Source organism: Kogia breviceps, chromosome 2 (assembly GCF_026419965.1).
Source record: "Kogia breviceps isolate mKogBre1 chromosome 2, mKogBre1 haplotype 1, whole genome shotgun sequence".
Lineage (NCBI taxonomy): Eukaryota > Metazoa > Chordata > Mammalia > Artiodactyla > Physeteridae > Kogia > Kogia breviceps.
The window spans coordinates 197,584,146-197,607,965 of NC_081311.1; the positions used below are offsets into that span (position 1 = coordinate 197,584,146).

Here is a 23,820-nt window from a genome sequence, read left to right on the forward strand (position 1 = left end):
ACAGCTTTAAAAAAATCATTGCAAAATGTATTCATAAGCATTTCTACTTTGAATCTTATATCTACCTATCTCTCACAACTATGCCTTATGTGAATCTGAAATTTACAAAATGAACAAAGTTAAAATAAAGAAAATGTCATTCATACCCAGATTATAGAATTGATAGAAACATTAAAATAGTTATTAGAACTGTATTCCATATATCTGAGAAGCTAGAGGAAAGATTGAACATGTTAAGTAAAGACATGAAAGATATTTTAAAAAGACCTAAGATTGGGCTTCTAAAGTTGAAAATTATAATGTCTGAGATGAAAAATACACTGGGTGGGATTAACGGCAGATCAGGGATTTCAGAACAAAAGCTAAATCAATTACATAAGAAAAAACTGCAAAAAAAAATAACAGAGCATTAATGAACTGTGGAACAACTTCAAGTGGTGTAATATATATGCAATTGGAGTCCCTGAGGCAGAGGAGGGGATCATATAGAAAATATGTGAAGGGATAATTGCCAACAATTTTCCAAATTTTATGAAAAGTGTAAACCCACAGATCCAAGAAATCAGTAAGTCTCAAGGACAAGAAACATGAAGAAAACTACATCAAAGCACATCATGATCAAATTGCTTAAAACCAGTGATACAGAGAAAATATTAAAGCCAGAAAAAAAGGACACTGTATACAAAAGAACAAAGATCAGATAGACAGAAGATTTAAAGATTAAAAATTCAAGTTAGGGCTTCCCTGGTGGCACAGTGGTTGAGAATCTGCCTGCTAATGCAGGGGACATGGGTTTGAGCCCTGGTCTGGGAAGATCCCACATGCCACGGAGCAATTAGGCCCGTGAGCCATAACTACTGAGCCTGCGTGTCTGGAGCCTGTGCTCCGCAACAAGAGAGGCCGCGATAGTGAGAGGCCTGCGCACCGCAATGAAGAGTGGTTCCCGCTTGCCACAACTAGAGAAAGTCCTTGCACAGAAACAAAGACCCAACACAGCAAAAATAAATAAATAAAATTAATAAAACTCCTACCCCCCCCCAAAAAAAAATTCAAGTTAGATGACAGTGGAGCCATGAATGTAAAACACTGAAAGAAAAAAGTAACCTGTCAACCAAGAATTCTCTACCCAACAAAAGTACCTTTCAAACACTCAGATGAAATAAAGACTTTTTCAAATATACAAACTCCAAAAGGATTCATTCCCTGCAGACCTTCACTATAAGAAATATTAAAGAAAGTCCTCCAAGCAGAAGGAAGATGATCCCAGATGGAATCTTCAGTCTATACAAAGGGATGCAGGGAACTGGAAATAGGAACTACATGGGTAAACATAAAAACTTTTTTTTCTTATTATTTCAATATATTTAAAAGATAATTGACTTTGAACAAAAATAATAATGCACTGTGGGACTTATATACAGGAGTAAAATCTATGATACCGATAGTGCAAAAGTCAGGAGGAGAGAAATGGAAGTATAGTGTCATATGGTTTTTATATTATACATGAAGTAGTATAATACAACTTGAGGGCAGACTGTGGTAAAGATGTATACTATAAACCCTAAAGCAACTACTAAAATAACAGAAACAAAAGTTATATATAATAAGTCAAAAAAGGAGATAAAGTGGAATTATGAAAAATACTCAGTATAGAAGAAGGTAGAAAAAGAAGAAGAGGGAACAAAGAATGGATGAGATGAATAGAAAAAAAATAACAGGATTTTGGATTTGAACATAATCATATCAAAATCTCATTAAATGTAAATGATCTAAAAACCCATCTAAAAGGCAAAGACTACCAGATTGGATTAAAAAAGACTCCATTATAACCTGCCTGCAAGAAATCCACTTTAAAAATAAAGACACAAATGGAGCATGGCCTTCAATCAATAGTCAGCAAGGAACTGAGACCTTCAGTCCAACAGTCCCAGATAACTGAATTCTGCCTATAACTATATGAATTTTATAGCAGATTCTTCCCCAGTTGACCCTTCAGTTGAGACCCTAGCCCTTGTTGACACCTTGATTGCAGTCATATGAGAGACTCTGCAATAGAAGACCCAGTGAAGCCACACCCAAACTCTACCCACAGAAACCATGAGACAGTAAATGGGTGTTGTAGTAAGTCTCTAAGTTTGTGGTAATTTGTTACACAGCAACAGATAACTAATGCAGATGGAAAAGGGTACACTATGCTAACACTAATCAAAGGAAATCTATATTAATGTCGGACTGGATATTTTAATATCAGACAAAGGAGACTTTAGAGCAAAGAATATTACCAGAGATAAAGAATATCTTTTAATAATGATGTCAGTTCTTCAAGAGGCAATAACAATGCTAAACATCTATGTATCTAATAATAGAGCTTCAAAATACTTGAAACAAAACTGATAGAACTGCAAAGAGAAATAGACAAATCCATGATTATAGTCAAAGATTTCAACACTCCTCTTTCAATAACCTGTAAAACAAGGAGGCAGAAAATCAGTGAGGATATAGGAGTTTTACACAACATTATTAAGCAGCTTGACTTAATTGACATTTATAGAACACACCACCCAACAACTGCAGAAGGTGCATTCTTTTCTGGTGCATGTGGAAATTTTACCAAGATAGAATATATTTTGGATCATAAAACTAGACTCAATAAATTTCAAAGGCGTAAAGTGATACAAAGTAAGTTCTCTCACTATAATGAAATTAAATTAGAAATAAATAATAGAAAGATATCTGGAAAATACCCAAATATTTGGAAACGAAATAACATGTTTTTATACAACCTATGTTTCAAAGAAAATAAATCAAAAGGAAAAAAATTTAAAGGGAAATTAGAAAATATTTAAAACTGATTGAAAGTGAAATTTTAACATATTAAAACTTGTGGGATTCAGCTAAAGTAGTACATAGAGGGTACGTGTATAACACTGAAAGCCTATATTAGAAAATAAAAATCATCAAAGACATCAGCTTCCATCTTAAGAAATAGAACAGGAACAAATACAACTCAATGTAAGTAAAGAAAGGAGAACAATAAAGATCCTATCAGGAATCAATGAAAAATAAAACAGTAAAACAAAAAAGAAAATCAATAAAACTCAAAACAAGACTGAACAGGCAAAAAAGAATAAAAGTCACAAATTCCAGTATCATGAATGGGAGTGGTGATTCTACAGATTCTGCAGCTAATAAATGGATAATAGGGAACAACTTTATGACAATAAATTTAACAACTTAAATGAAAGAGATAAATTTCTTAAAAGATACAAGCTATCAAAGTTCACTCAAAAAGAGAGAAATATCCTGAATAGCACTATAGCCATTAAATAAATTGAATTCATGGCCAAAAACCTTCTCATAAAGAAAACTCCAGGCCAAGATATCTTCACGGATGAATTCTACCAAACATTTGAGGAAGAAATAATAATTTTACACAAGCTCTTCCAGAAAATAGAAAAGAAGGGGACACTTCTCAACTCATTTTTGAGGCAAGCATTACTCACATATCAAAACCAGACAAAAACACTACAAGAAAAAACTACAGATCAATACCTTTCCTGAACATAGATGCAGATTGAAAAAATTTCAGCAAATCAAACCTAGCAATTTATAAACTGTGGTCTGAAGAATGCAAGGTTGGTTTAACATTTGAAAATCAGTGTAAATAATTGTATTAACAGACTACAAAATACACCATATGATCAACTCAGTATATGCAGAAAAAGCATTTAGAAAATTCAATATCCATTCATAGTAGAAACTCTCATCAGAGTAGGGATATAAAGGCACTCTTTCAATCTGAAAAATGTCATCTACATCTAATATCATACTTAATGGTTAAAGATTTAATTCCTCTAAGATTACAAATAAGGAAGGTTGTCTGCTCTCATTACTTCTGTTCAACATTGCACTGGAGGTTCTATCTAGTGCAATAAAGCAAAAAAAAGTACTACAAGGCATCCAGATTGGAAAAGAAGTAAAACTCTGTTTATTTGCAGATGACATGATTGTCTACATAGAAATCTTATGGAATTTATGATACGCTACTAGAACAGTTAGTAAGCTTAGCAAGGTTGCAGGTTTCAAATTAATATACAAAAATAAATTCTTATCAATTTATAGAGTAACTACCACAACAGATTTAAATAAAAATATCACTTTCAAAAGCATCAAAAATATGAAATACTTAGGGATATATCTGACAAAATATGTGCAAGCCCCACACACTAAAAGCTATAAAACAAAGCTGAAAGAAACTAAAGATCTAAATAAATGGAGAGATTTATCGGGTTCATGGGTTGAAAGATTCAAATTTTTTTTTTTTTTTTTTTTTTTTTGTGGTATGCGGACCTCTCACTGTTGTGGCCTCTCCGGTTGCGGAGCACAGGCTCTGGACACGCAGCCTCAGCGGCCATGGCTCACGGGCCCAGCCGCTCCGTGGCATGTGGGATCTTCCCGGACCGGGGCACGAACCCGTGTCCCCTGCATCGGCAGGCGGATTCTCAAGCACTGTGCCACCAGGGAAGCCCAAGATTCAATATTTTTAAGTCAAGTCTCCCCAAACTGATCTATAGATTCACATTAACCTCAGTCAAAAGCCAGCAGCTCTTTTTGTAGAAATTGACAAACTGATTTTAAAATTTAAGTGGAAATGCAAAGAGGCTAGAACAGCCAAATCAACTTTGAAAATGAAGAATGATGCTGGAGAACTTATACTACCTGACTTGAAGATTTCTTACAGATTTACAATATTCAATACAATGTGGTACCGGTGTCAAAAAAGACCAATAGAGCAATGTAATGGAGTAGAGACACAGAACCACGGCTCTGCCATGGAGCCCCAGCGACTTGCATGTATCCACACAGGACATGCAAACAAAAGTTTGAACCACTGCTGACCTAAGTCTTGGCAGAGCACCTTGTGATCCTCCAGGAATAAAAGTCTTGTAAGGAGTTGCTAAAGACCATTGTCCACTCACCTCCCTATGGCCCCTGGGAGGCCGTTCTGAGACGTTTCTCATCACCTCCTGGGTTCTGATGAGCTTTGGGACTTCCTGCCTTGCCCCCCTCAGAATAGAGCTGCAGACTGTAAAACCGCTCACCTGAAGTCTAGATTCAGGTGTTCTGTAACAGGGTATCCTGCAACTCACATTGCCATCATCTGGCCTCTTTTGTTTGGGTGTTGTCCTTTGTGATGTGTGGGACAAGGACCGTGCAGAACTGGTACTTCTGGCTATTCTTCTTTTCACTGTTTATGTAAGCGTTAGAAGTCTGAATCTAGGAGTGGCTCCGTGGATCTTTACCAGTTGAATCGGTCAGGCCTTGCCCTGTCTTGTGTGTACTTGACAAGAGAGCCAGAAATAAACCCATACATATGTAGTCAGTTGACTTTCAACAAAAGTGCAAAGGCAAATCCATGGAGAAAGGAAAGGCTTTTTGACAAATGGTGCTGGAACAACTGGATATCCACATGCAGAGAAAAAAATAGCTTCAATCCATACCTCACACCATATTCAGATATTAACTCAAAATGGGTCACAGACTTAAATGTAACATATAAAATTATTTTAAAAATTTTAGAGGAAAACATAGGAGGAAATGGTTGTGGCCATGGTTGTGCAAAGATTTTTTTTTTTTTAAGATAAAATAACCCAACACAATCCCTAAAAGAAAAAAATGATCAGCTGGATGCCACCAAAAGTAAGAACTTCTGTTCTCCAGAAGATACTTTTAAGGAAAGAAAATATAACCCAGAAACTGGGAGATAATATTTATAAATTGCATGCCTGACAAGGAACTTGTATCCAGAATATATAAAGAAATCTCAAAATTTAAGAAGAAAACAAACAACCCAATATTTTAAAAGGGCACAAGATTTGCACAGGCACATCACCTAAGAAGATAAATGGATGGCAGATAAGTACATGAGAAGATGTCCAACATCACTTGTCATCAGGGAGACGCACATCAAAACTACAGTGGAGTATTCCTAAGTACCTAAAGAATGGCTACAGCTAAAGAGTGACCATACCAAGTATTGGTGAGGATGGGAAGCATCTAGAACATTCATATATTGCTGGTGGGAATGTAAAATGGTAGATCCAATTTGGAAGGTCATTTCCTAAAAGATTATCTTTTAATCATATCATGTGACACAGCTCTGCCTAGCTATTTATCCAGGAGAAATGAAAGCATATACCCAGAAAAAGCTGGTACACAAATGTTCATAGCAACTTTATCTGTAACAGCCCCAAGCCTGAAACAATCAAGCGTCTTTCAACATATGAGTGGATAGATACATTGTGTTATCCTCTACCGTGGAATACCACTCAGCAATGAAGAGGAGTGAATTATGGATACACACAACAGTATGACAATTCTCAAAATATTGGGATTGACATGTACACACTGTTATATTTAAAATAGATAACTAGCCAGGACCTACTGTAGAGCACAGGGAACTCTGCTCAATATTCTGTAATGACCTAAATGGGAAAATAATTTGAAAAAGGAATAGATACATGTGTATGTTGAACTGAATCACTTTGCTGTACACCTGAAACTAACACAACACAGTTAATCGACTATGCTCCAATATAAAATGAAAATAAAAAATATATGCTTCAAACCAAATCTTAAAGTAATAGTGCTGCATGAAAGAAGCCAGACAAAAGAGACTGCATTCCATTCACATAAAATTCTAGTAAATTCAGACTAAACTATAGTGACCAAAAGCAGATCAGTGGGACATTGGAGGAGGGGGAGGGAGAGATTACAATGGGGCAAGGGAACCTTTTGCTGGTGATGGCTGGGTTCATTATCTTGATTATAGGGATGGTTTCATGAGTGCATGCCTGTGTCCAAATTTATCAGATTGTATACTTTAAGCATGCACAGTTTACTATATGCAATTACAACGCAGTAAAGCTGCTTTTGAAAAATACATGGTTTTCAGTCACTTTCCTTCAAGACTCCTGGTGGTACACGTGCCTTTCTGAGTCCCTGGTCCACGTGACATTGGTAGGCGGTGCCCCTCCGCCTTGGTCCCTGAGAACCCAGTAGCCCTGCCTGCCTGAGCGTGACATGGTGATTTTATTTAATCGTCATCATAGAGACAGAAGGCCAAGAAATTTTAATCCCAAGAACAGGGACTAAAAGAAATGTCAAGATGACACAAGGCAAGCTGGGCCCCCGGAACAGAAATCCTATGCAATGACGCGGCGGGCCCCCGCCGTCTCTCCCAGGACCTACTGGACCCCGAGGGGACAGACCCTCCGCAAGGACAGCCGCGAGGCTGGACCCGGCACCGGCAGAACTTCCAGAACCCCGGCACCTGGGAGGGGGTGGGCCCCGAAAATGCGGGCGCAGCTCGACTGGCTTGTGGGACGCCGAAGCCCCGCCCGAGGAGCTAACCATTTATGTCACACTGTGACAATTATTCTGCATAAAATTATCATTAAAAACCCTAATTTTTCAGCCTCCAACCCCGCCAGTGGCCTTTTAGCATTCTCCACCGCCGGCGTCTGCGGGCCGGTGATCACCGGCTCATTACCTCCGTGTGGCGCCTGCCCCCCCCGCGCTCGCAATCAAGCGCTAATTAAACCGGCGCGGGGCCCGGGCTGGGGCCGAGGCCGAGGCGGGGGGCCCGGTGGCCTCCGAGGGGCTCTGGCGGCCGTGCCCGAGAGCTCCCGGGTCTGCGTCCGGGTCCGGGCGGGGCCAGGCGGCGGGCGGGGCCGAGGCCGAGGGTCTGGGGGCGGGGCCTGCGGGGGGGCTTGGGGGCGGGGCCCGGAGCGGTGACGCAGGCCTGGTCCGGGGTCCGAGTGGGGTCGGGGCGCTGAGGGAGTCCGGGGGCAGGGTCACGGGTCGGGGGTCGAGGGTCGGGCGGGCGGCCGGGTCCCCGGGTCCTTACCCCAGCGAGGCGGCCGTGCGGCAGAGGTGCAGGGGTGCCAGGCCGTCGGCGCTGAGCAGGTCGGGGTCGGCGCGGTGCTGCAGCAGCAGCTGGGCGCAGGCCGTGTGGTCCCCCAGGCAGGCCTCGTGCAGGGCGCCGCGGCCGCCGGGGCTGGCGTCGGGGTCCGCGCCGCGGCCGAGCAGGTGGCGCACGCAGGCCGTGTGGCCCCGGGCCGCGGCGATGCACAGGGGCGTGGTGAGCTCGCGCTTGTACTCCAAGGTCCAGAGGCCTGGGGGTGGAGGGGAGGTGGGGAGAGGTCAGGTGAGTCGGGGGACTCTGGTGGGGAGCGGTGTCCATTAAGACTGAAATAGAGGCAAGCCATCTCTTAGAAGTAGGTACCAGGTTGGCACGTAGGGAGATCCACATAGATGCTCAGGGTTCGGGACAGAGGAACCCAGTGAGGTCCAGCTGGATCACGGATGAGGGATGTAGGGCGGGCTGGGGATAGAGGTGAAAGGACCCTGACAGAGAGGGACAGAGAGACAGCAAGGGGAAAAAGTGTAGGAAGAGGGGAGAAAGACAGTAACAGCACATAGAGCAAAGACACACTGGAGAGATAGAGAAACAGGGAGAGAAGAAATACAAAGGAGAGATTGGGGTGGGTGGTTATTGAGAAGCAAGGGGCTTTTGCCAAATCTGAGGGTAACTTGGGCAAGATTTGCAGAGTTGAAAGCTGAACAAGCAGAGTGAACAGTGGGAGAATTTACGTGAGGAATTCACCTTTTCCAGACTCTGAATTAGGGGCAGCTTGAGGGAGGAAAGTGAGCTGTGGATTGTTCTGGAATCCAAGCCCTCTCTTTTCGAGCCCCACATTTACCCCTTTATCATTAAGAGGAGAAGACAACAGACAAAACAAACCGACCCACATCACCAAGGTTGCTCGAGAAAAGGACTCGGAAAGTTTAGTTGTCTTGGAAGTGGCCGGGTTTCAGAAGCACCCTTTGATGTGGTGGTCTGTATTGAGCACAATTCTGGTTTGTTCCTTTGCGCTCTTTAGGGTTTTGTGTGTGTGTGTGTGTGTGTGTGTGCGCGCGCGCGCGTGTGTGTGTGTGCGTGCGTGTGTGTGTAGGGTTGCTCTTTCTTGAGGGAAGAATGGAGCAGGAGCTATACATGTCACTTCTCTGAAAACTTTGGCCTTTCAAAAGGCCTGTGGAAGGTTGTTAGCAGCCATGAGCACACTCCTGGAAATGGGGGAAGCTGTCCCTGGTGAATACACTTCAAGGGACAGGATTTCACATGGCAGGGATGCCTTCTGATAATGATGGAAGAATCGATACTGCGGCTGTAATGAGCTGTGGAGGAGACCTTTTCACAGGGCACCTCCTTCCCGGGACCCATGCTGAGCAGTTTGAAAGACCACTCATAATTACGTACCTGCATGCAGTGCACGGTTCCAGCCCGCCCCGCGTCCCCAAGGCCCAGCCTGGAGGCTGTGCACACGCTCGGTGGGGGAAGAGGGGGCCTGTCGTCCCAGTGGTGGGTGATGGCGGCTGGAGGCCCTGCGGACGTGGACCTGCGTGGGTTTGAGCTGCCTTGCCCAGTGAAGACGGGGTCTGATTTGAGGGAGAAGATGGATATGGTCCTTGACCGTAGCAGTGACCTACATTCTTATAGGGGCCAGCTCCTGTTTGTTGATTCTCCTCATTTTCCTGAGATAGGAAGTTTACTTACTGAGGGTCAAGGAAGGGGGTACTCCATCTTCTAGGGCATGCTAACTTCCCACCATCAGCAGCTCTGTTCACCCACCCAAGATTCCCAAGTCTTCCCCTGGACTGATGGGAAGGGGCCTTGGCTGGGCATTTAGCTCAGCCATAGCTGAGGGCCAGCCCCCTTCTCCAGGTCCCTGGAGATGGTGATGAGCTTCTCTCAGGCCTTCCAGAGAATCCCGTTTGAAGGCAGCTCTCTCGTTCAGTAAACCTGAATCATCATCAGCTTCCTATAAATCCCACCCTGGTCCAGGTTCCGCCACCAGGAGGAACGCAGAAGCAGGCTTCTCCCCACGTGATATCTCCCTCGAAACATCCACTCCTCCATGCTAATGCTTTCCTGGCACTGCAGGCTTGGTGGGGCCAGCATTCCATCGTGGATGTGGTGCCCAGGAGCCAGCCACTGTGAACCTGCGTATCCCCTTCCCCATGGCTCCCTTCAGGAGGAGCTGAATTGGCCACCAGGCAGTCCTCGTATGAGCGAGGGCAGTGTCGGGGCCCACTGTTCTCAGCCCGGGTTTGGTCATTTCTGCTACTGGACCAGCTGGGAGAGTTCAGGTGGCTGAGCTGAAAGCGCACGGAGTCCAGAAGTGTCCATCCTCTCTTCCCAGCCTGCACCGAGGCCTCAGGCCAGCACCAACTCCCAGGGCTGCCCTTTTGCTCGGTAATATCTCAGGTGCCTTCACTGCCACACTGCTCTCATCTCCTGTCGTACAGATGTGCCATAGAAAAACAGCAAACTTAGGGCTGGAAAGATTGAGGGGGAAAACAGGAAGGAGGCTTTGGTTCAGACCATGAACTGACATTAATATCTATCAATGCAACATTTGAGTGTGTGTGTGTCCAGGGCTGCGAGGTAAGTGATTAAAAAAAACATTAATCGAACATTCAGGCAGTTGGCATTCTTGGTTGAATGGTCACACGGGCCTCTGGAGGAAGATGTGGGCCCCATCTGGGACACGTGAGGGAGAGGAGACCCCAAAAGGCTCTGAGATGCCTTTGGCTGGGAGGGGTTTTGGTCCAGGCTGGAGCTGCGTGTGCCTTTCCTGCAGCCTCTGCCGCCTCGCTGGTGGCTCTGAGCTGCTTAGCCCTTTGGCAGGGTTTGGGTTGATTCCCTTCTCCCTGTGTGAGGGGTACGCAGACTGTGTCAGTGCTTTGGCAACCGCCCTTCCTCATTCTTGGCTTGCCAGAGATCATGGGTCAGGGGCTCGGGGCACTGGCCATTGGCCCACACTGTCCACAGAGTCTGAACTCCTCACAGATCCCAACACGTGAACCCTCTTGGTAAACGTGTGACATCGGGATGCACGGGAGGAAGGGTGCCCAATGCAGCGTGCCAGCCAAGGGGGCCACACTGCAGCCCGATGGTCAGAAAGTCTGTTCATCCCAGATGGGGTGAGGGGGCTTCTCTCTACCTGCGGGCATGTTTGCCTGCCCGGCACAGAGCGACAGTGTCCAGGCGACAAGCATGCAGACATATACAACTTAAGGACCTCTGGTTTCTCCCCCTCCTCCCCCTTCCCAGGCTCCCCTGCGTTCCAGGAGGAGGGTCTCCCGAGAGCTCTCCCTCCGCGATGCTGGCTGTGTCCCAGCTTCCCCGCTGCAGCCATGGTGTTCGTGGATTCACAGAGGAAGCTTGCCCAGCGCTGCTCGCCAGGGGCCCGCTCCGGGCGCGCTCAAAGGAGAGGCGTACTTTATCTCCTGCCTCCCTGGCTGCCAGATCCAGGCTCTGGCAGATCAGCATTCAAACCAAAGCTCTTTTTAAAGACAAGAGGCACCTCCAGCACGAGAAGGGCACTTCTCACCAACAGCTTGGCCTTTCCAATTTGATCTCTCTCATCTCTCACCTAAAAACTACATCTTAAAAATCATGCACGCAATGGACTTGAGGATATGGGGAGGGGGAAGGGTAAGCTGGGACGAAGGGAGAGAGTGGCAGGGACATATATACACTACCAAACGTAAAATAGATAGCTAGTGGGAAGCAGCCTCATGGCACAGGGAGATCAGCTCGGTGCTCTGTGACCACCTAGAGGGGTGGGCTACGGAGGGTGGGAGGGAGGGAGACGCAAGAGGGAAGAGATATGGGAGCGTGTATATGTATAACTGACTCACTTTGTTATAAAGCAGAAACTAACACACCACTGTAAAACAGTTATACTCCAATAAAGATGTTAAAAGAAAATCATGCACGCAAAGTTTGGCTTCTAGATGTCTTTGGCTCGAGTATGTTAAGTGCAGCACCCGTGTGAGCAGTCTACACACTGGAGCTATATGTTCAGAGGTGTGTTAGTAGCTCCTTAAAAACAATAAATAACCGGGCTTTAAAGGAGCAAAGTTACCTGACGTTCCAAACGTGGCCGGGGATTTCACTTGCCACTCCATCTCATCCGTCTTGATCTCAAACACCACGTTGGCATCCTGGAAGAACTGGTCCATGAGGAGCTTAAGACGGTCCAGGTCTCCTGTGACCAAGGCAGCATGGTACTCGAGCACCGGCCACCCAGCTCTTGCTTGAGACTCTTTCCCCATCTTCTGAAAGATCTGAAGTTTCCCTCTAACTGGCTCTGGCTGTCTCTTCATTGCAATGCCGATGATCTCAGAAGAGTTCTCCAGGAAGGGGAAAGATGGTCTTACGGAGTGTGAGCTATTTCTATTGTTATTACTCAATTGTCATCCAGTTGGGGCTCGGGTGGTGGTGTATTTTTAACTCCTGTGGGCCCTGATGTGATAATGGTTACTTGATATGGCCAGCCTCATGTGACCACTAATATGCCAAAGAGCTCAGCCACCCCCTTGTGATTATATAGATGTAAACTCTAGAGACAGGCACATCTGTATATCTTCCAAACAGCTTTCCGCACGACAAGGGCAGGCAGCCTAAAATAGGCAGTTCTTCTCTTTCTTGCTCTGTAGTGTGTCTTCTTGCTTTTATCCCATCCTCTTCCTTAGCTGCTGTGGCCAGTGGTGAATGGATGTGTGTTCTGAGGGCTGTGTCAGCCCTGAGGCTGTGTGAGGGAGGCCCAGCTGGACACTGCAAACGACCAGGCTCTGCACAGGTGTCCCCGGGTGGGAGGCTCCGTAATAGGTCACACCAGGGATTCCCAAAGGCATCATCTGGGGCCCCAGGTGGCCTGTGAGTTTCTTCCAGTTGTTGAGAACTGACCCCAAAATGCACATCCCTTGCTGAAGATGAGAGATCACAAATTTTTTTTTTTTAATGGATGGTAACAGTTCTTTATTAGTAACTTACTAGTTACTTGCTACACTGTGGTTCAGGGCTTTATTTTATTGTCTAAAAATTAATAAAGTCTAAAAATAGAGTTACCATATGATCCAGCAATCCCACTCCTGGGCATATATTCCAGAAAAGATGAAAACTCTAATTCGAAAAGATACATGCACCCCTATGTTCATAGCAGCACTATTTACGATAGCCAAGACATGGAAACAACCCAAACGTCCATCGACAGATGAATGGATAAAGAAGATGTGATCTATCTATCTATCTCTCTATCTATCTACCTATCTAACTACCTATCTATCATGGACTATCACTCAGCCATAAAAAAGAATGAAATAATGCCATTTGCAGCAACAAAGATGGACCTAGAGATTATCATACTAAGTGAAGTAAGTCAGACAGAGAAAGACAAATATGATATCACTTATATGTAGAATCTAAAAAAATGATAAAGATGAACTTACTTACAAAACAGAAATAAACTCACACACATAGAAGATAAACTTGTGGTTACCAAAAGGGAAAGCTGGGGAGGGAGGGATAAATTGCGAATTTGGGATTAATAGATACACACTACTATATATAAAATAGATAAACAACAAGGACCTACTATAGTACAGGGAACTATGTTCAATATCTTATAATAGCCTATAATGGAAAAGAATCTGAAAAATAATATATATATTCATATATATATATATAAAACCGGGTCAATTTGCTGTACACCTGAATCATTGTAAATCAACTATACTTCAATGGAAAGTTTTTAAAAAAATTAATAAGGTCACTTTTTTCTTAAAACATAGATAAAACACAATTCTCATATATTTTTTCCAATTCTTGTTTTTCCCCTGCTAGGAAGCTGGGATGGGCCAATGCAGTTGGCCGACAGGATCCTGTGCCACGTCTATGTGACTTATAGTAAAAAATGTGACCAGAGGCTAGAGGGAGGAAGGAGCGTCGGGAGGGCACTGCCTGGACCAGCATAGGGGGTGGAGCGTGTGTCCAGGAGAGTTAGGCACAGAGGCTCCGGGAGAGGGAGGTGTGAATATCAGTAGCCACCATCCTCTCAGTGCCAGCGGTAGCCCAGAGATCGTGGGATCCGATGCTATGTGATGTTGCAGTCAAACAGCCTAGAGACAACAGGAGAAAAGACCTGATGTCAAGGGTTAGGGCTCACGAGGCAGCACCTCTTTAGTCAGAGCTGGACTTCGTAAGCACCCTCTTTTCCCGTGTCCCTCTCTCTCACTCTCATTCACTCCCCAAAGCTGCCCCCTGACCACCCCCTGCCTCTCTCTAAGTCCCTCTAAAGCCTGAGCAGCATCTCAGAGTAACCTGGCTCCTGGGGTGCCCCTTTCATTGAGATTTTCCACAAAAGGGGGACCCAGCAGAATACCCTCGACCTTTCTTAGCAAGGCTTGCAGTAAAGAGTGGAGGGGAGATTGGATGCACTTATGATTTAATAAAGATGTTTTACCCTCATCATAGACCTGATTTGCAGGCATAACTGTATTTCACGGGCTGACCCAAGGCCTGGAGCTTCCCCCAAATGGTAAAACCCACATCTTCTCTACAGAAGGGGACCGCAGGGTGCTGGGATGGGAGAGGTGTAGCCTCTGCTCATCTGTGATGCTTTGTGCAGGAGGATAAGTGGTGTTGACAGTGCCTCAGAGGCTGAAGGGCTCACGTTGGTGAAGACAGTGTAGGGGCTGGGGGTGTCCCAGAACACTGCTGAGTGCTATGGAAAATGCAGTGGTAAAGATTATGCAGACCATGTGTGCAAGGAGCATGCAGCCTTTATCAGACACAAGAGACAAGAGCATACGGAGAATGACAAACAGCAACACTACGGAGACCATTTCCTTTCTGGAATGTCCACTAAAATAAAGTCATCTACTCTTCCCTCTTCATTTCCATATTATGTCATTGCTCTTTTCATTTCAGTAGCAATATTAATTCTTTGGGTATTTCATTTCTTTAAATATAGCCTTTCTGCCCTGTTATTTTCTCAGACTGATAGCTTGTAATTAGATACATTTCTGAAAGACTTTTCATATGCAACTATAATCCAGGATCCAACTGGAGCCTGTACTTTAAACTGGAGCATTCTTTTGTACCTGATACATGTTGTCATGGGCTAATTTTAAAAGGGGTGGGACCCTGGAGGTGAGTCCAGGGATAAGAGCCATTCCACCATGTTCTATGCTAAATTTAGCTTTCCAAGTGTTATATTTATCAACAGCACCCTGAATACTCAAGCTTGATTTCAGTGGGTAGGGGGTAGTAGTCCAGAAACAGACTTGGTTCTTTGTGAGAGCTTTAAAAATAGCTTATGGTAGACAGAATTGGCTTCACAAGTAGGACGTGGAGATTAGTCCTACATGGCAGCATGGCAGAGTTGTTGTTTTAAAGAACAAGAAGAGCTGTATGTGTGACTCTTACATTAAAAAACAGCCAAGCAAAATAAAAATAAAACCAAAAAAACCCCCACAGATGGCTGAAAATCAACCCATTCATTCACCTATTTATTCCATAATCATTTGTGTAATATTATGTTCTAGGGTGTGCTATTAGGTTTGGGGGATTCAGAGACAAAAAATATAACACATTTACTTTCAGGGAATACATAGAGTCCTGGCCACAGCAGTTAGGCAGGAAAAAGAAATAAAAGGCATTCAAATTGGAAAGGAAGAAGTAAAACTGTCACTATTTGCAAATGACATACTATATACAGGAAAGCCCAAAGACTCTTCCAAAAAAATACTAGAACTAATAAAAGAATTCACTAAAGTTGCAGGATACAAAATTAATATATAGAAATCTGTTGCATCTCTATTCACTAATAATGAACTATCAGAAAGAGAAATGAAGAAAACAATCCCATTCACATTTGCATCAGAAAGAATAAACTTACCTCAGGAGGTAAAAGACCTGTACTCAGAAAACTGTAAGGCATTGAAGAAAGAAATTGAAGGTTACACAAACAAATGGAGAGACATTTGGTGTTCATGGATTAGAAGAATCAATATCATTGAAATGTTCTACTACCCAAAGCAATCTATAGATCCAATGCAAACCACATGAAAATACCAATGGCATTTTCCACAGAACTAGAAAAAATAATCTTAAAATTTGTATGGAACCACAAAAGACCTCAAACAGCCAAAGCAATCTTGAGGGAGAAGAGCAAAGCTGGAGATATCACACTCTCAGACTTGAAACTATACTACAAAACTATAGTAATTAAAACAGTATGGTACTGGCACAAAAATAGACACCTAGATCAGTGGAACAGAATAGAGACTCCAGAAATAAACACATATGGTCAATGAATCTACAACAAGGGATGCAAGAATATATGATGGAGAAACGTCTCTTCAATAAGTGATGTTGGGAAAACTGGACAGCTACATGGAGAAGAATGAAACTGGACCACTCTCTTACACCATACACAAAAATAAACTCAAAATTGATTAAAGAATTAAATATGACTTGAAGCCATAAAACTTCTACAAGAAAACATAGGCAGTAACCTCTATGACATCAATCTTAGCAATATTTTTCTTGGATATGTCTCCTAAGGCAAGGGTAACAAAAGCAAAAACAAACAAATGTGACCAATTCAAACTACAAAACTTTTGCACAGTGCAAAAAAACCATCAACAAAACAAAAAGGCAACCTACTACATGGAAGAAGATATTTGCCAATGATATGTCTGGCAAGAAGTTAACATCCAAAATATATTAAAAATGCATACAACTCAATATCAAGAAAACAAACAATCCAATTAAAATATGGGCAGGGGACCTGAACAGGCATTTTCCCAAAGAAGACATACTGATGGCCAACAGACACAAGAAAGGGTGCTCAACATCATTAGTCATCAGGGAAATTCAAATCAAAACCACCATGAGATACCACCTCACACTTGTCAGAATGGCTATCACCAAAAAAGATCACAAATAACAAATGTTAATGAGCACATGGGGGAAAGGGAACCCTCGTGCGCTGTTGGTGGGAATGTAAACTGGTGCAGCCACTATGGAAAACTGTACGGAGCTAAAAATAGAACTACCATATGACCTAGCAATTCCACTTCTAGGTATTTATCTGAAGGGAAAAAAACCCACATTAATTAGAAAAGATATATGTACCTCTATGTTCATTGCTGCACTATTTACAACAGTCAAGATGTGGAAGGAACTTAAGTGTTCATCCAGAGATGAATGGATAAAGAAGATGTGGTATGTATATAAAATGGAATATTAGTCAGCCATAAAAAGAATGATATCTTGCTATTTGTGGCAACTTGGATGGCCTGGAGGCTATTATGCTAAGTGAAATAAGTCAGACAGAGAAAGACACATATTGTAATATCTCACTTACATGTGGAATCCAAAAACAAAACAAAACAAAACAGAAACAGACTCATAGATACAGAGAATAAGCTGGTAGTTGCCAAAGGGGGGAGGGATTGAGGGGACAGGTAAAATAGCTAAGGGAGACTAAGAGGCACAAACTTCCAGCTATAAGATAAATAAGTCAAGGGAATGTAATAATATACACAGGGGATATAGTCAAGAATATTGTAACAACTTTTTATGGTGACACATGGTAACTGGTCTTATTGTGGTGAACATTTCATAATGTATAAAGATACTGAATCACTATGTTATACACCTGAAATTAATGTAATATTTTGTGTTAATCATAACTCAATTAAAAAAGATCACATGGAAAAAAGCAGTGACCATAGGATCCCAACATACAGGAGTTCTTTATCTTCCTTCCCACCAGCTGAACGATGTCCTTTAGTTACGTGAGTAACACTGTTTCCTCACCCAGCTCTCTTGGTTGGGCTCCTCCTTTCCTGCTGCACACCAATTCTCCCCATCAAAACCTTGCTTGGATCAAGCCATTTGAATCTCATTTTTATCATCCTCGTCTTGTTTAAAAGGCAATGCATAGCCTTCAAGATGTAACTCAAGTCTTATCTTCTCTGCCTACTTCAGTCCATATGAAAACTCAGTTTCTTCCAAAGGTGAATTTGTGTACAAAGTTGCTCTGCAATTGTCAGAATCTTTGAGAAACTCAGATAAAACAGAAGAAGGACCAGAAGACTAGAGTTTTAGTTTTCAAACAGGAAAAGAACTTGATTCTTCAAGTCTGAATTGACGTCAGTTCTGGGCAAGATCCCTAAATGGATCATGAAAAGGATTGGTTGGGAGTATTTAGAAAAAGAAGTGGGGGCACCTGGAGCTCTGTGGGTCACTAGGAAGAAGTGAGGGTGGACTCAAAGAATTTTCTTTTGTGTCATGGTTATCTCATTAATATGCAAGGAGATGTAGGCATAGGTATGAATATTTCAACCTGTGATCTAAGGTTGAAAACCTTTTAGAGAAGATGGGAAAATATGGGTCTTTGTTTAGGAAAACATTGCTAAAAAACTTGAACTGGAGAAATAATATACATGGTGCCTATAAAGCAGTGGTTGTAGAGTGGAATCGCTGAGGAGCTTTAAAAACATTGATGTCTGGATCCCAGCCTGAGAGATTCTGATGTAATGGGCTGGAGGGTGCAGCGTGGGCATCAGGATGGTTAGAAACTTTCCAGATGCTTCTAACACGCAGCCAAGGTTGAGAAACATTGCTCACAAGGGAAGACCAGAATCTGTTTCCAGCCTGATACTGTATAATATGCTTACTGATGATTTGAGTGAACATGTGGATGAGTGGGTATCAAATTGGTGGGTGAAACCAATGTCCCAGGTCCATAGGATCCTGTTGTCCTCGTGAATCACTTGTTTGAAATTGCCACTAACTGCTGGGGGTCCCCTCGTTTCTGGCACTAGAAGTTTCTCTTTCTTTTTAAAAAAATTTTATTTATTTTTATTTATTTATTTATTTATTTGTGGCAGCGCTGAGTCTTCGTTGCTGCGTGCGGGCCTTTCTTTAGTTGCGGCGAGAGGGGTCTACTTTTCGTTGTGGTGTGTGGGCTTCTCATTGTGGTGGCTTCTCTTGTTGTGGAGCACGGGCTCTAGGCGCGTGGGCTCAGTAGTTGTGGCTCGAGAGCTCTAGAGCGCAGGCTCAGTAGTTGTGGTGCACGGGCATCGTTGCTCTGAGGCACGTGGCATCTTCCCGGACCAGGGATAGAATCTATGTCCCCTGCATCGGCAGGCGGACTCCCAACCACTGCGCCACCAGGGAAGCCCCGAGTTTTCTCTTTCTTGTTTTTAAGCTCAGAGGTAGCCGTGCTATGGATGTGGTGATGTTTATACCTAGCTTTAGGTGGCCTCAGTGCAGCAAATTATTTGACTTTATTTTAAAACCCTCAAAGCATGCCAGTATAGAGTAACTTGTGTCAGTTTGAGTTCCCTTACTCACTGGGATGCTTGGTTTTGTGTAAGCCAGAGTCCTCCCTGGAACCCTGAACACCCCTGTGCTTTGCCGCCTCCTGCTTCCCCACTTCTGTCTGCTCGAATGTGTGTGTTCTGTCCCGCCTGTGGCACAAAGTTCGCTCATTTAATTTTTTTTCTGGTTGGTTTGTTTGCTTTCAAGTTAGCCAACCAACAATATTACTTAGCGAGTTTGGTAACTATACTGAAGATGTGAAGGGTCTATCACAGTTCGTACAGGTCCGTCCCACGAATCTCCTCCATCTCCCTCTGGTGCAAACCCTGAAATCTTCCTCCCTGTTCTCCCTTTCAACGTGGTTCCACACATCTCAGGCCTTGCTAGTTTCAGTTTCAGCTTCAGGGAGCTGGTCAAGGAAATTCTTCTGAACAAATACAGTGCCCTTCTTGAAAGACAGGGGTTCTGATGAATACAATTTTCTCCACATCAATATGTTTAATACTTTTAGTGTTTCAGATGAAGTTTCAGATGGTACCTATTTGATGGAGGAACCTCATTTGTAAAGAAATTTAATTGCTGAGGCCTTTTATTGCAGAGTGTGGAGTGAACTTAGGAGAAGACAAAAATGCAAGCAGAAGAGGATACCCAACTTTTAGCTGAATGATTCAGTGAACAGACTAAATCTCTCTACCTAGCTTGCCAGGTAGTCCACTGGATGTGAATATACTTTTTTTTTTTTTTAACATCTTTATTGGAGTATAATTGCTTTGCAATGGTGTGTTAGTTTCTGCTGTATAACAAAATGAATCAGCTATATGTATACATATATCCCCATATCCCCTCCCTCTTGCATCTCCCTCCCACCCTCCCTATCTCACCCCTCTAGGTGGTCACACAGCACCGAGCTGATCGCCCTGTGCTACGCGGCTGCTTCCCACTAGCTATCTATTTTACATTTGGTAGTGCATATATGTCCACGCCACTCTCTCACTTCGTCCCAGCTTACCCTTCCCCCTTCCCGTGTCCTCAAGTCCTGAATATACTTTTGTAAAGAATATTTTGGGGACTTATAAGCGTCATGTTTTGCCCACGAGAGACACAAAAACTGGTTCTCCATACCAAGTCTTGTAGCGTTGGTAGCTAACAAGAGGGAATTTTTGCTTCTCTATCAAATGAGACAAAAAAAAAAAAATCCACCTTAAAATGATAATGAGATATACAAATGGTAGTGTTCAAATGGTAATTACTATTTTCACGCGATATCAGGATTTTTGCATCTTGCCATTGAATTGATGAATGATTTCTTTTTCCTCAGAAGAGTCTGAGGATGAGTTCTGGTGATGTTCTGTGGAACAACCCAGCGGAGCCTGAAATGTGGGGCTGGTGTGTTTGTTACAGGGTCAGGCTGGTTATGCAGGGCCATGACTGCCCACGTGTTCGGGCCACGAGGTACAGTCTCCTTGTGCTCTTGGGAAAGGGCAACTGTGTGGCTTCTTTCCTAGGCCATTGGGCAAATGTCTAGCTTCCTTCTGGGGTCAAGCGTCCAAGTAAATGGGCACACTAGGGCAGGAAGTCATTCCCCTTGGGGACATAATGAGATCCTGATTACTTTCTCAAACAAACTAATGCATCCTGTTATCCCGATCAATATTCTGCTTCCTACCCGAATTATTTCTGTAAATGGCCATGGACTAAATCCGATGGACTAAATTCAAAGTTCCTACCGCCTGGCACTAGCCCCAGGTCTTACTGTGGATTTACTTTCACACCTTTTTTGATCCTCACTTTCCTTATTTAATTTCTAAATCCCACTCCTCCTTCATCCCTATTCCCTATAGCTTTTTAAAATTACAACATTTTTTCAAACTTACAGTTACCAAAGGGGAAAGGTGGGGTGAGGTATAAATTAGGAATTTAACCTTAACATATACACACTACTATATATAAAATTGATAAACAATAAGGACCTACTGTATAGCACAGGGAACTATGTATACTCAATATTTTGTAATAACCTATATGGGAAAAGAATCGGAAAAAGAATATATATATATATACATGTATAACTGAATCACTGTGCTATACACCTGAAACTAACACTACATTGTAAATCAACTATACTTCAATAAAAAAAAGAAAATACTATGTAAGTGAAAGAAGCAATTCACACAAAAATATTAAAACATTTTAAAAAAATAATAAGCTGAGTCGGCATGTGAGGCTCTGCTTTTAAGAGCCCAGGACACACCCACCCACCCATTCACCAGAGTTAGTCACACAGACATTAGCATCCCAAAATATTAACATATCCTAACCTTCTCTCCAAATAACAATGTTAGCACAGCACACCTCATTTAACAAAACATTAAAACATTTTACTTCCTCAGATCAAGTGTATCTATTAATAATGAATTAAATTGTCTGTACTCATTTCACATTATTGAGAAATTTCATTCCCGTCATGTAGAAGGCGGGTACAATACTGGGGGAAAACACCTCGCTAACTTATTTTCCTGACGGTGCTACCCAGCCTGGTGCAGATCCTGCAAAGCAACATGGTCACTTCTCATTACGAATGCCATCTCATCCAAAGGTCAAGTGCTGCTTTCATCAGGGCCCAGGCGAGCTTTTCCGGAAGCTCAGAAGCAAAGGTGTCCTTGAGCACTGCCATCCTCTGTGGCTGAGCGGGAGATGGGGCAGCCCGGACCTCGGCAGGCACAGCCACGAGTAAACAGCCCTGGAAGGACACTTACAGACTCTGGTGATGGAGCTGGAAAGCATCTCATTGAAGTTCTCCCTAATAAAGGTGACGAAGTTTCTTTACAACTGTCATGGGGATTTAATTACATGATAAAATTGCAGCTCCTGCCTCTTGAGACAAATTGCCTGTTCAGACTGATTGTCTTTTATGAATCTCACACAGGGAGAAAAATACTTCTCTCCTGAAGTTGGTTTCGTCCGATGGCTATGCCCTATCATCCTTTACTTCCCTTCTAGACATGAGAAGTTTACTGGTCCTGTAGTTGAGGAGGGGGGTTGCTTCTGGTGGAGTCCTTTGGTTACTTTGCAAGTCTGCACAGAGCAAAGAGAGCCCGGTGATGTCTGATGGATTTAAATTTCATTGTCCTTATGTTTCGGTTTGCAAAGAATGAGAACTTTGAATTTCCAACAGAAAAATAGGAAAAGGGCATGATAAGAAATAGAAATGACCACTAAACATATACACAATGTCCATTTTTACTAATTAGAAATGCAAGTTAAAAGAAGACATCTTTTTTGCCTATCCAATTGTGAAAGGTTTTTAAAAAATCAAGTTTTGGAAGTGTTTAGTGAAACTGATATTTTCAGAGTTTGCAGGTGGAAGGGTAAATTTCTATACCATTTGGAATTCTTCTGTATTGAGTGTACACATAAGGGGCATTTTTCAGGCACTGGAGGCCTATGGAGATTCAGAGTAGAAATCCTCACCTTTAAGGAGGGTTACACTTTGTGGGAGAGACAGACAAGGCAGCTGTTAGCTGGCAAGTGGAATGAGATCACTGATCGATAGGGGTACAAGTGTGAAGATGAGAACGCATCAGGTAAGGTATCAGAGGGACAGGAAGTAGAGGTAGGACAGGCTTTCTCCGAAGGTGGCATCTGAGCTAAGTACAGAGGGAACTGAAGGAAAAGATGGCTCATGACCCCTGAGGGTGTCTGTCTCCTCCTCTTGGCCTGTGGTGAGTGATGAGTGTCCCATTACTCTGGGCTGAGCAAGAGGCAGGCAGGTGTCCCTGGCTTCAGGGCTGTGTTGGTGGGGCCCAGGGTGCAGTCTGGAAGGTGGGTGCTCGGGAGACCAGGCAGCGATCAGGCAGGCAGAGCTGGGGATCTGGGGAGGATGCAAGCCGCAGAGAGCAGGTCTGAGGGATCAGAGCCGAGGTGCACGGCAGGGCCGAGACCTTTGGTGGACACAGAGGTGTGCTGCCCAGACCCCACTGTTAGGGAGCACTTGTTACCCCGGCTGTCAGCTCCTTCTGGGTAGAGAGGCATCTCACTCCAGAATATGCTTCTCCAAGTGGCAGATCCAGTGACTGATGGGTACCGGTAGACAGGTCCTGCCACCGTGACCCCATGTGGGAAAACCGTGATACGTGGATCAGCTCCAAAGCTCCCCTTGGGGCTGGCTGAGGCATGGCGGGGCCTGGGTCACCGGCCAATCCCTCTTTCTCTCCTCCCCCTCAAAGGTGTGGATCCCCAGCAAATACCCTGCAAGGCAAACGGCACCCAACTGTGAACCCCGAGGCTCCTGGGCCACCTGGAAGGACGGGTGGGCATGTTGTCAGAGCACGTGAAGACAGGAGATCAGATATGGCGTGCCCCAAGGCCAAGAGGGCAGAGAGGGCCTGGGAGTGTCACTGAGGCCTGGTTCGGACCAGGGTTTCTCAACCACATCAGGTGAAGGACCAAGGATTTTTTTTGGTCCCAATTTGTCACAGAGTGATTCTCTTTCAAAATACAATTAAAATTAATTACAAGAAAGAATAAAATGGAAAAAAGGCATAATTACAAGTCCAGTAATCACACACATG

The 23,820-nt window shown here is 43.6% G+C and overlaps 1 protein-coding gene across 1 annotated transcript in view; it reads right to left on the reverse strand.

Annotated features, from left to right (window-relative positions):
• ASB18 (ankyrin repeat and SOCS box containing 18) overlaps positions 1 to 23,820 on the reverse strand; it is a 65,139-nt gene that overhangs the window by 30,680 nt on the left and 10,639 nt on the right. The window contains 2 exon segments of the mRNA XM_059055301.2: positions 7,910 to 8,177; positions 11,997 to 12,119. Coding sequence (XP_058911284.1) covers positions 7,910 to 8,177; positions 11,997 to 12,119 — 391 coding nt within the window.